A 12,246-nucleotide genomic window follows, 5' to 3' on the forward strand; every position below is an offset into this window, starting at 1 on the left:
GGCCACCAGGACATGAACCAATGCCCATATGGGATTCCCAGTGCATTCAAGACAAGGACTTTAGCCACTAGGCTATGGCACCGGACCCTTAGATCTCTTTAAGAAAAAAATAAACAGGGCTGCAGCCACCCCGGGGCTTGACCATGAGGCTGCCTGGACGCCTCCCCACATGGCAGCATCATCACCTACTCATTTTCTGCACAGCATGTTGAGTCTGCCAGTCTTGCTGAGATCCAAAATTGAGCACAGCCACCTTCTGTTTTGGTGTGACCATGGCCCTTCTGGGGGTGCAGCCAGGCCACAGACCGTTGTCATCTACTGCTCATGTAGACAGCATGTGACTGGGCCCACTGTGTGTGCTGGGGGCTGTTGCATGGGACGGGCCAACTTGGGACACAGGCTCCTGGGGCCTGGCTGGGCATGTTGGGCTAATCTGCAGGTGGCTCTGCAAATGGCCAAGGATATTCAGCAATGGCTGCAGCCAGGTTTGGCCAGGGGAGGTGGGCATGGCTGCCACTGGCGTGCGGTGATGGAATCCAGGAACAGTGATGACCAGCCCATAGCACAGAGGCTATCCCAGCCGTGTGGGAGCTGCTTGGTCCTGGTTCACCAGTGACACTGGACCTGCTGGCTGCGGTGTAGAAAGGCTCTTGAGTCGTGGGTTCTGCTTTCCTGCAAGAGAGATTCAGTCAAGGCTCACACTGCCCTGCAGCCCAGCCCCCAGCCCACCGCCCCACAGCAGCCCCCAGCTGCGGCTGTGATGCCTGCACAGCCAGAAGCATTTAACAAAGTAAGGTGTCAGCATTTCAGAGTGGGAGTTAGGAACAAGTTCCCGACTGAAGAGTGTCCTTGAGGGGCAGGTCTGTGGTGTGGCCGGTTAAGATGCCACTTGGGTCGGCGCCTCCATCCCGTTCCAGAATGCCACCATGTGGGATGCCAAAATGGAGCTCCAGGCTCCTGGCTCCTGGCTCCTGGCTGTGGTCTGGCCCGGTCCCCCACTCTGTGTGTGTGTGTGCGCGCGCATGCGTGCACACATGCATGCTGCCTTTCAAGTAGATGAGAAAGAACAAACATTTAAACAGTTTAACATTGGTTATCTTTTTGCTGAACACATCCTGCTGGGGAAGGGAGTGCGTTCTGGGTATTTCTGCCAAGCCACCATGGATGTCCCTCAGAGTCAAAGACCTGAACCGGAAGATCCTTCTTTGGTGGGTGGGGCGCCTTGACCTGCTGCACCCAGGGTGGAAGGCCTCCCCATCCGGCAGCCGAGCCCTCAGCCTTGAACTTCCTCTCCCACGGACATGTCCTAGGAGTCTGGGCTTTTGGGTCTCCCTGGCACTGTGTTAGCCCCTGATTGTTACAAAAGCAACGGACTCCCACAAACCATCTTGGTTACATTTTGTGCAAGTGTGCCCCCCAGAGATGCAGAGCCCAGGGATAAGGGTCAGGCAGAGAACATGCTAGGGTCAGACAAGCCCAGGGTGGGCCTGCGAACAGCAGTGACTCGGCAGTGACTCGGCAGTGACTCGGCACTCTCTCTTTGCAGATGGAGTTGGCTGCTCTGGAGAAGGTCAAGTCCACTTGGATCAAAAGCCAAGAGGACAGCCTGACTGAAACAGATACTCTGGTATGTCAGGTTCCCCCCTTCACCCCACTTCTGCCATTGGCGCAAGCATGTGTGCCTTTATAAGTTCAGAAAAGGCCCTCGGTGCCACCTGTCAACTTGTCATAAGCATGTAGATTGCGAGTGCCTCTCATTCCCTTACAGCATTGCTCATAGGATGTAACACCCTGGAGATCAGGTTTTTCCTCAAATTAGCTAACCAGACATGTCCCTTTCTCCCCATTGATCAGAGCTGATAAGTCTTTTTAGAAAGGGGGGATCTGAGACAAAGGCAAGGTCTGGACTCAGAAGATGGGGGGTGGGTGCATGTTGGGGAGCCGGAAGGAAGGTGGACAGGCATTGGCATCAAGGCGAGGACAGTCAGTGAGAAAGACAGCGGCAGACCCAAACCTCCAGGCCTGCTCGGGTGCGGGCCAGCGCCCTTTCCTAGGCCCGTCAGGGAGCTGGAGCGGGTGCAGGGGCTCCTGCCCTCAGCTGGCCACGGAGGTGACGGGCCCTGGTCATGACCTCTGCTGCCTTCCCGCCTGGCAGCAGATCACCGACCAGGACATGTTTGGAGATGTGAGCACGAGTCTGGCAGTGCCGGAGAAAGTCAAGACTCCCCTCAAGTCCAGCAAGGCGGACCTGCAGGGCTCAGCCTCACCCAGGTACTGCTGGCCACAGGGCCACCCCGCGCGGGCCTGGGCCTGGGCCAAGGGGCTGCTCCACCCCCATCCCCCCACACCCATCTCCCCTTCCTGACAGCAAAGTGGAAGGCATGCACACACCACGGCAGAAGAGGAGCACGCCCCTGAAGGAGCGGCAGCTCTCCAAGCCCCTGAGTGAGAGGACCAACAGCTCGGACAGCGAGCGCTCGCCGGACCTGGGCCACGGCACACAGGTGCTCTGGGACCCCGAGGTGTCACTTCTAACAACTCCCTGGGTCGGTTAAGTGGAAGGGAGGGCAGAAATGCTTTGAAATGCTCTAGACACAAGTCTTGAAAGACACCCTACCAGGGGAGGACCCTCCATGCTTTCTGTGACGCCTTGGCCAGGGGACAGCAGGGGGCGAGAGCCGGAGTGCCCTTCCCCACCCTCTGGGCTGTTGTGCCTACACGTTCCCCAGCTGCCAGTCTGGAGGTCGTTGGAGGCCTCGGCTTGGGCTACAGGCCTTCCGTGTTGTAGCGGCTGGGCCAGTGTGCTGCAAGCCAGCCAGCCGTGTTCAGATCAGAGGGCGTGAAGGGCCTAGAAGCCCAGAGAAACTGGAGCTCGGGCTGGCAGGGGCTGGGCACGTGGCACAGGAGCAGCAGGGCCTGCACGTTCTCTGACAGACAGTGGTGAGGGGGACTGTGTGTCGGCGTGGCTTCCTGAGGTAGACGCTGGGCATGGCTGGAAGAGCCCAGGCCCAGAATAGTGCAGGGCCTGGGGCAAGGTATTGTTGCCCGTGCTAATCACTGTTCCCTCGGGCAGTGCTGGCTGCCACCCCCGCTGCTCCCCACAGCCGACAGTGCCGCTGTTCTGGGCACCTGCTGCTCCCGCTCGCCCTCTCCTGCCATCATCCGGTGCCCTCCCCAACTGCGCCTTGCCAATCAGCCTCCCACCCCCCTCCTGTTGAGGTTCTGCTGCTGCCCCCTCCTCCCTCCTCCCTCCTCCCTCCTCCCTCCCTCTGCCCTGGCCAGTCCCCTTGCCAAATGTCTGATACCTGTGTGTTCTAAACGCCCACATTTGGGACATCCTGCCTGACCCAGCGGCAACCCCTGGGCACCGCTCAACACGTGTGTTTGTCCCACAGATCCCAAGGAAGGTAGTCTATGACCAGCTGAATCAGATCCTGGTCTCTGACGCCGCCCTCCCAGAGAATGTCATCTTGGTGAACGCCACCGACTGGCAGGGCCAGGTGAGGTGGTACAGCCCATCCAGGGTGAGCATACTGCAAGGCAGGGCCAAGTGACACAGCGTGGCCTGTCCAGGGTGGGCATCCTGCAGAGGCTACATGAGGTGGGCCCGGAAGCAGTGTGTGGGGGAGCAGGAGGACCAGCCTCCTTCTGCCACTCCAAGCCAAGCCCAGAGCCCAGGCCCTGTCCTACCTCGGGCACTGCCCAGCCTGTGTGGTCTCAGGCATGAGCTTTCCTTTGTAGCCTTGACTTCTTTATCCTTTCAAAGGCCAAAGGAGGCCGCTTGGGCCATCACGCTCCCAGGGCAGAGGCACCTGGGGCAGCCCCGAGGGCTGTGACCCTGTGGGGGTGGCTGTTGGTTCCTCACCCTATCTAGGGTCACACACTGGTGTCCCTAAAGCCTTCCCACCACCCTTGGCCACTGTTCTTCCGCGTGGTCTGCCCCCACCTCTGGACAGGCAGCTGGGACACCTGCCCTTTTTCGCCCAGCCTTGGTCTGGGTGAGGAAGGTGGGTCCCTGCAGCTCAGCCTGGACCTCTCCTGCCTGGAGGAGAGCAGCGTGGCCTCACATAGGACCCTGTCCGGTCCCTCCCCACAGTACGTGGCCGAGCTGCTGCAGGATCAGCGGAAGCCCGTCGTGTGTACCTGCTCCACTGTGGAGGTCCAGGCCGTGCTGTCTGCCCTGCTCACCCGCATCCAGCGCTAGTAAGGGCTCCGGCTTCCCTCAGGTGCCCCACGGGGTTTCTCTGGCTTCCAGGCAGTGTGAGGACCCACGGCTGTCTCGTCTGAGCAGGGTTCAGCCACCCTGCTGGCCCCAGAACCCAGAGGGAGATGCCTGTTTTCCCCCAGGCCCAGGCCTCACCTTGCCTTTCTCAGTATCCTTTGAAGCCCCTCATGATGAAGGGAGGGCACAGGGTTCTGGAAGGATCTGTGACTTCATCCACCTCCTTGTCTGCTCCCCAAGTACCTGTGACAGCCCGGGCTGGGAACTCTGTGTGGGTCTCCCACTAGGCGGTAGGAATGTAGATGCCTGAGCCCTGGTCCATCAGCTCCCAGGCAGGCTGGTGAGGAGCTGGCACCCCAGCATGGCACGCAGCATTCCCAGGAGCAGCCTGACGCGCTGCGCCGTGATGCCAGCTCCTGACTCGTCCTGTTAGTTCTAGACGTTTTTCTTGCCCCTGCTCGCCTCCTGTAGATAGGTGCGCTGTTGCCCCGTGTGTAGACAGGCTGTGTTGATAGGTGCGCTGTTGCCCCGTGTGTAGACAGGCTGTGTAGGGTACCCAGAGCCTGGTGAGCCCCCCTGCTAGGTATAGCTCTCCCTTTCCCCTCCAGCTGCAACTGTAACTCTTCCATGCCGCGGCCGGTGAAGGTGGCAGCTGTGGGCGGCCAGAGCTACCTGAGCTCCATTCTCCGCTTCTTCGTCAAGTCGCTGGCCAGCAAGACCTCCGACTGGCTGGGCTACATGCGCTTCCTCATCATCCCGCTTGGTAACCGCGGGCCGGGGCCATCGGGGAGGCCGGGGCCATCGGGGAGGCTGGGCCCCTGAGCTCCTGCTGCTCGCCACCCCCTACCCTTCCTGTTCCCCTCCCTGGTTCCTGCAGGTTCCCACCCTGTGGCCAAGTACCTGGGCTCTGTGGACAGCAGGTACAACAGTGCCTTCCTCGACTCTGGCTGGAGAGACCTGTTTAGTCGCTCAGAGCCACCCGTGTCAGGTAGTAGCCCTGGGAGGAGCCCCCATACTGAGTAAGGCCCCCCAGGACTCCTAGAGCCGGCTGGGGCAGGGGAGGTGGGGGACTGGTGGGTGTGGCCCTCATCCCTGGGCCCTTTGCACATTCACTGTCCAGCAGGTGCTCATCAGATGGGGGCTGGATGTATCTGGGATCGGCCTCTGCTCCCCAACATCTAGTAGGGGCAGGGTGGGAGGCAGGCCATCTCAGGATAGGCCCAACAAATGAACAGCACCATAACAACCCAGCAAAAGTTGGGGAGCTGAGGCTGAGCGTAGGGGCGGCTTGGCAGGCCTGGGAGGAGGTGAGAGGTAGAGATCTGCTAGGCTACCGTGAGCCGCAGGAGGTCTCTCGGGAAACAGCCAGCAAGAGGGTGGGGTCTCGGAGGTCTTTCCCCACCAGACCCCCAGGTGGGGGAACCCCTGAGAGGCCGTGCGGGTCTGGGAACTCACTGTCCGCTTCTCTGCAGAGCAACTGGACGTGGTGGGGCGCGTGATGCAGTACGTGAATGGGGCTGCGGCGACGCACCACCTGCCTGTGGCCGAGGCCATGCTGACCTGCAGGCATAAGTTGTGAGTTTGGTTCCAGGGGGTTCTGGTGGGTACCCTTTGCCTCTTTAAATCCAACAACAGAAAAGCTGTACCCCCCCACGTGCCGCTCCCTCCTGTGCTCCCCGGTGACCCCTGTTCCTGCCCACAGCAGAGATAGGTCAGAGTGTTTGGCACCCTTGTCTGGGGCTCCTTGTACACCTGCATTGGGCAGGAGAGGTAGTGCGGTAGCCCACGTCCCTCGGCAGCCCCCCAGGCTGTGAGGTGTTCTCTGCCCCACACCGCTGCATCCACCCACTGACTGTGAGCTGCCCTGTCTCCCCACAGCCCCGACGAGGACTCCCATCAGAAGTTCATCCCCTTCATCGGCGTGAGTACCCCACGCTTGCTCCCCACCCCACCACACAGCAGGATTCCCAGGCAGTGGAAGGGGACCTCTGACCTCAGGGCTTATTGCACCTACCGTGGAGATGTGGCTGCCTGTCACACAGTTCCTGGGCCTGCATGACCTGGCCGCCTGGCCATCGGCTGTGTAGGCTGGGCCTCATGTCGGGCTGGCCTCTGAGCATTCCCCTCTGGTGAACCCTGGACTGCCCTTAGGTACCTCACCCTAGGCCCTGAGTCTGGTGCCTTGCCTGGGCCCGAGAGCAGACAGCTTTCCCCAGAGAAGCCAAGGAACACATGTCTGGGTCTCTGGGGCCAGGGTCATGACCTCTTTCCTTCTCTGTTTAGTCAAGGAGTGAATTCTGCAGCCCAAAACAAAAACCTCTGGCAGGTTGTCATTGCTGGCCTTGGTCTGTTCCGCTGGGAGTGGCTGGGCCACAGGCTGACCCCAGTGGGGTTGAGAGGGCCCAGGGAGCAGGGCCTGGTCAGGGAAAGGTGCCACTTGGCATTTTTGGGATACACCAATCCCTTCCTTTGCTTTCTGTAATCTCCTTGAGGGTCCCTCAGCAGCTCCAGGGGGAGGGGAGGACCTGTGAGGCCGAGAGGGGCTTAGCTCCCCACACTCTGTTCTCTGCACTCCTGACATGCTGGCTGCCAGAGTGAGCTGGGGTGACACGCCATGCCCACTTGGGCCTCGCAGCATGGTTGCTCCCTGCCTACCTCAGCAACTGCTCCTTGAGGCCATGCCTTGGGCACGTTCCAATTCATTCCATTGCCTGCTGCCCAGTCCAGGAGTTGAGCCTCACACCTCTTGAGATCTGGGCTGCTGCTTGCTGTGACTTCACAAGCAAGAAATGAAAAATCTCAGCTGTTTCTGTGGAAGCCGAAGCACTTGCAGTCTCTCAGGCTGCCAGAGCAGCAGGGGCGAGAGGAGTTATCTCCCCGAAGCTCCAGAGCTCGTTATTCCTCTCTGGAAACCACAGACTCCTGGGGCAGACCTATTTGTGTGCACCCACTCCCTGCTCACAGCCACTGCCAGGGCCCCTCTGCAGGCCGCACGTGGTCTCCAATGCCCACGCATCCCGAGTCCAGCCCCCAGCCTCCCAGCTCAGCCTGCCTTCCCCCCCACCCCAGAGCAGGACTTCACCTGCCAGCCAGGCTGCAGTCCTGCTGGCTATGGCTAGCCACTGGAGGGCCCCCTCGACTCTCTCCAGGATTCTCTTGGGAGCCTGTCATTCTCTTGGGAGAATTCCAGGGGAGGCACTTTCTGGTGCTGACACCCTGAGATGCTGATCCTTAAATGTGGTGCCATCTTCCCAAGCCCACTTAGTCTTGGGGCACGGGGGGGGGCCCTGCCCTTGAGAATTGGCCTTTGTCCTTTGCCTGGAGACAGCCTCAGGGTCTCGCAGGCCCCTGCTCAGTGTTCAGCCCGGGGTGGTCACATCCCAGGAGGGCCTGGGCGGTTCCATGGCACGGCAGGAGCTCTGATGGGGAAGCTGATGGGTGCTGCCTCCTCCTGCAGGTGGTGAAGGTGGGGCTGGTCGAAGACTCTCCCTCCACTGCAGGTGAGCTTGGGCCCCTCTTTGCTTCTCAGGGTGAGAATGGTGCCTTCCTGCTTGGCCTTCTAGTTCAATGGGCTGGATGCTGAAGGTGTTGGGAAGTCGAGGTTGGGCCAGGAGGAATGTGGGCACCCTCCCACGTGGCTGGCGGTGGTGAGGGTGATGGGGAGAGCACAAGACACCACCAGAATGACACTGTGCATGCCACTCACGTGTCGGGTTGGCTTCCTCTGTCCCGACAGGTGATGGGGACGACTCACCTGTGGTCAGCCTCACCGTTCCCTCCACATCACCACCCTCCAGCTCAGGCCTGAGCCGAGACGCCACGGCCACGCCACCTTCCTCCCCATCCATGAGCAGCACCCTGGCCGTCATGGGGTAAGGCCCAGTCCCCAGGAACAGCAGAGACCACAGTTACCAGTCATGCTTGTCCTTGCACAGCCCGGGAGGTGGGCAGGCACTTCCTGCCAGGTCTTTGTTGTGGAGTCGCTCCAAGCTTTATAGCAGAGGCCCCGCCGGGCACATGTGCAAGGGCACCTGCAAGCCACGAGTGGTTGGAGTGCTCCACTTCTCTGACTGGAACAGCGGACTTGGCTTGTGTCTGCAACGGGGAGGGGAAGGGAAGCTGGTCTGCTCGAGACTGCCCCCCAGCCCACCCAGGATGGACTTTAGGTCCCACGGAGGCCTGAGTGAGCATGGAGGCAGGGAGCAGAGGCAGGAGGATCATCCACTCACTGCTCCCGTGCCACATGTCCTGTGGGAGGCGCTGACCAGGGCTTTGCCAGACACACCAGTGACCAGGCTGCAGTCCCCAACCTGCCTCTTGGCCTTAGAGCCTGTGTCCTCCCTGCTCCCTTGTCCTCTCATTTGCCTTGGTCTCCTGACATCAGGAAGGGACCCCCAGGGACTGGCTGGCCTCCTGGTACCCCTGGCTGCCCACTCCAGCCGTAGCCTGACCTGGAAGGGACTGCCTCGGCCTCCTTTCGCATCCACTCGAAGCTTGGTGTTGGGTGTTTTTTTTTTGTTTTTTTTGTTTTGTTTGTTTCACGGAACCATGAAATGAAGCGGAAAGAGACAAGTCAGATGATTTTCGTAGCTTCTGTGCCTATTGTGTCTGACGCCTCCTTTCAACAAAACATCAGCCCTTTTTCCCCAGGAGCTAAAATTATCACTGAGCTAAAAGTGCCACACAAAAGAGCCAGCACAGGTTGCCTCGCCAGCTCCCCCCTGACCTGCACTGGAGCCACTGCGGGGCCACTACCTGTATGCACATGTGTGCATGAGTGTGCATGAGTGTGTGCAGGCATGTATGTATGTGCACATGTGTGTGTGTGGCCTCTGTGCTGGTGTATATGCTCACTTCTTCCTTCCGGAAGCTTCCTTTGCTTCCATCCTGCTGGAATGGCTCAGTGCAGCTCCATCACCTACCCCGGGTTCTCCTCGCTTTGTCCTCTGGACTGCAGAGAACCAAAGCCAATCAGGGCTTGTCCTCCCTCCGAGGTTCACCCTCCCACTGCCCCAGCCTGGCCCCCTGTTGCCAGACCCTGAGGGCAAAGCCATCCTCTCCCTTTCCTATCACCCTCTCCAGGAGCCCCAGTAGCCCCTATGGGGATGTGATTGGCCTCCAGGTGGACTACTGGCTGGGCCACCCCGGGGAGCGGAGGAGGGAAGGCGACAAGAGGGACGCCAGCTCCAAGAACACCCTCAAGAGCGTCTTCCGCTCAGTGCAGGTTTCCCGCCTGCCCCACAGTGGCGAGGCCCAGCTCTCAGGCACAATGGCCATGACTGTGGTCACCAAAGAGAAGAACAAAAAAGGTAAGTGCCTCCTGGGCCAGGCCTGCCCTCACCCCTCTCCTGCCCTCACCCCTTCAGGGAGACGCAGTGAGGATGCAGCAGCCTTCCCATCTGCAGGCCCGCCCCCCGGGGGACAAAGCCATCCAAGGGGCGACCCCTGACACCAGCCTGGACTGTGGGTCGGGAAGAGACATGTTCACACCACACAAAATGGCCTGACGTGACTGGGCAAGGCAAGGCTGAAGGCCGGAGCCTGGGGCTCACTGCCAGCCTCCCAGGAGTGTTAGCAGGAGCTGGATGAGAAGCAGAAGTAGCATTTACCAGTGGGGAGCCAGGGTCCAGGGAGCATCTTACCCACTGCCCCACATGCCTGCCTTGGGGTACAGCCCCCTTCCAGGTCCAGGCGGCAGAACTGGGAGTGGCCCTGAGTAGTAGGCTCTAAGAAAGTGAGGCAGGCCTTGCCATAGCCAATCCTTGCTGCTGTCAGCTGGACACCCCCAGCCACAGCATATGCCGGTCACAGACCCTAGGCCTCCCCCGCTCCTGTGAAGTTACCCAGAACAGCAGAGCCAGTTTCTGGACTTGGATTTCCCCAGTGACCTGGGCTGCAGCCCACCCAGTGAGGCCCTCCTCCCTGTCCATGCTCCCCACGTACACACCCCCACCAAGCATGGTGACCTGGAGAACCCTCCCCTCACCCAAGCAGGGTTAGCAGGAGGACGCATTGCAGGCGTCGTAGCTGGGGAGCAGGCCTGCCCAAGACCACCTGGAGCCAGTGTTCTAGCTGGGAGGGATTTCAGTAAATGCAGACCCAGGGTCCTCTCTAGATGCTAAGGCCTTGAGGGCAGGGGGAGCAGGCAAAGCCACGCAGGAACCTAGAGGTCCTGCCACTACAGCGTGCTGCCAGGAGCCAGGGGAAGGATGCGGAGAAAGCCCAGTGGGCTGCACATCGCCTCTCTGCAGCAGGGGGCTGGGCGCCAACGGGGGCTTCCCCTACCCCCAGAGGTAACAGGGCCATGCTGCCCACTTTGCAGTTCCCACCATCTTCCTGAGCAAGAAGCCCCGAGAGAAGGAGGTGGACTCCAAGAGCCAGGTCATTGAGGGCATCAGCCGGCTCATCTGCTCCGCCAAGCAGCAGCAGACCATGCTTAGAGGTACTGGCGGGGTGGGAGCCGAGGCCCATGTGGGGGGCCCTGCGGGTAGCCCTGCAGCCCCACTCACTCCCCTGTCCCCCTCAGTGTCCATTGACGGAGTGGAGTGGAGCGACATCAAGTTCTTCCAGTTGGCAGCCCAGTGGCCGACCCACGTCAAGCACTTTCCAGTAGGACTCTTTGGCAGTGGCAAGACCACCTGAGGCCCGTGTCCCAGCCACTCTCCCTCCTGGCACTGCCACTCAGCCTCCCTGCCTGGGGCCCGGGCCCTGCATCTCATGTGCCCAGTCCTGAAGGACACTGCCACTGGAGACACTGCCCTCCCTCCGCACTGCCCAGCCCCACCCCTCCTCTGCCCTGTGCTTCTCCTCCCTCTGAGTCTAGGCCCAGGACAGTGGGTTTGGCCTTGTGCCCACAGTCCCTGGATCAAGTCCCCTGGGGCTTCCTGTGTGCCACTTGCCCCTCTCCCTGCTGTGGCACCAGCTCCTGAGCTGGAACCCTGGTCCACAGTGGAGAGTGTGGACCTCCTCCTCACCACCCCCGGGATCTCATGTTCTGTGGCCTCACTGGATGACCTCCGATTTTCTGTGGGGCTCTCTGCCTGCCCCACAGCTTCCCAGAGCATATGGGGGCACACCAGAGCCCATGGGACACTCCTCCACAGCTCAGAGAGGCAGAAAGCTTCTCCCGCCCTGGGGCACAGGGTTGTGGAAAGGGCGACCTCCCTCTCCTCTGCCCTGTGGGGGCCTTGTGTCCTGTGCATTTCTTGGGCTCTCCACACAGCCAGTCTCTGGGTGGTCCCATGTGGCCACCCTGGGCCCTGGCCATGGCTTCTTCCTTTCTTTGCCTCCCAGCCCTTCCCCTTATGCCCCCACCCCTGCCACCATCAGCCCAGTTCAGCCCTGCCTGGATTCAGAGTAGTAGGCAGAACCCGTTCCCCCTCCCCCACCTAGCCACCCACCTGTCCTCCCTCCCTGCCTTCTTCCCAGGCCTCCCTCCAGCAGGCTGCTCCCTGCCACAGACCACACTTGGACCTCTCCTGGCCCTCAGCCGTGGACACCCAGGGGAGGCCAAGGATGCCTGCCCATGTCCCAGCCACGGCCCTGAGCCTGTGTTGCCTCTAGGGTTTCCTATCACCCCTCACTCCTCCCTAGGAGAACTTGACTTTGAAAGTGCTTCCCTTGTCCTCCACATCTCCCTCCTTCTGCCTGGCTCAGCCTCAGTGTCTGGGGCGTCTCTTGGGCCAGAAAGGAGGTGGGGGGTTATTGGGAGATGCTGTTGAAATTGGGTTTTTCATTCAATAAACTGATGATTTCTTACCAGCTGCGCCAGGCTGCCCCTTGCTGTGTCCCAGGAGTGGCCCAGCAACCAATATCTCACGACTTGATGCCATTTGAGGTTCAGCCAGGAACCTGGTACACATAGGAGCCTCACGGCCACCACAGTGCACACACGGGGCAGCCCCTGCATCTGGGTGGCAACGCAGAAGGGGCTTCCAGCTTGACTCTGGAAATCAGCCAGATCCGAGGCCAAAGGGTCGGGACTGGGGACAAGTGCTGAGTTTGTTTCCCTGTCCGCCCCCAAC

The 12,246-nt window shown here is 60.6% G+C and overlaps 1 protein-coding gene across 2 annotated transcripts in view; it reads left to right on the forward strand.

Moving 5' to 3' along the window:
* Nucleotides 1-11,980, forward strand: part of PACS1 (phosphofurin acidic cluster sorting protein 1) — a 130,832-nt gene extending 118,852 nt beyond the window's left edge. Inside the window, exons 11-24 of one of the 2 annotated variants that reach the window (XM_040971024.1) lie at nucleotides 1,547-1,627; nucleotides 2,156-2,271; nucleotides 2,369-2,504; nucleotides 3,396-3,500; nucleotides 4,097-4,203; nucleotides 4,831-4,985; nucleotides 5,100-5,210; nucleotides 5,695-5,797; nucleotides 6,101-6,143; nucleotides 7,680-7,722; nucleotides 7,959-8,094; nucleotides 9,305-9,531; nucleotides 10,545-10,664; nucleotides 10,749-11,980. In XM_040971024.1, the coding sequence (XP_040826958.1) occupies nucleotides 1,547-1,627; nucleotides 2,156-2,271; nucleotides 2,369-2,504; nucleotides 3,396-3,500; nucleotides 4,097-4,203; nucleotides 4,831-4,985; nucleotides 5,100-5,210; nucleotides 5,695-5,797; nucleotides 6,101-6,143; nucleotides 7,680-7,722; nucleotides 7,959-8,094; nucleotides 9,305-9,531; nucleotides 10,545-10,664; nucleotides 10,749-10,864 (1,599 nt within the window). In that variant the 3' untranslated portion in view covers nucleotides 10,865-11,980. The remainder of the gene's footprint in view (nucleotides 1-1,546; nucleotides 1,628-2,155; nucleotides 2,272-2,368; nucleotides 2,505-3,395; nucleotides 3,501-4,096; nucleotides 4,204-4,830; nucleotides 4,986-5,099; nucleotides 5,211-5,694; nucleotides 5,798-6,100; nucleotides 6,144-7,679; nucleotides 7,723-7,958; nucleotides 8,095-9,304; nucleotides 9,532-10,544; nucleotides 10,665-10,748) is intronic. The other variant, XM_040971025.1, reaches the window with a different exon arrangement.
* Nucleotides 11,981-12,246: the final 266 nt, after the last annotated feature.

This window comes from Ochotona curzoniae, unplaced genomic scaffold, assembly GCF_017591425.1.
Source record: "Ochotona curzoniae isolate NIBS_2020 unplaced genomic scaffold, NIBS_Ocur_1.0 scaffold_4937, whole genome shotgun sequence".
In the NCBI taxonomy this organism is placed as follows: domain Eukaryota; kingdom Metazoa; phylum Chordata; class Mammalia; order Lagomorpha; family Ochotonidae; genus Ochotona; species Ochotona curzoniae.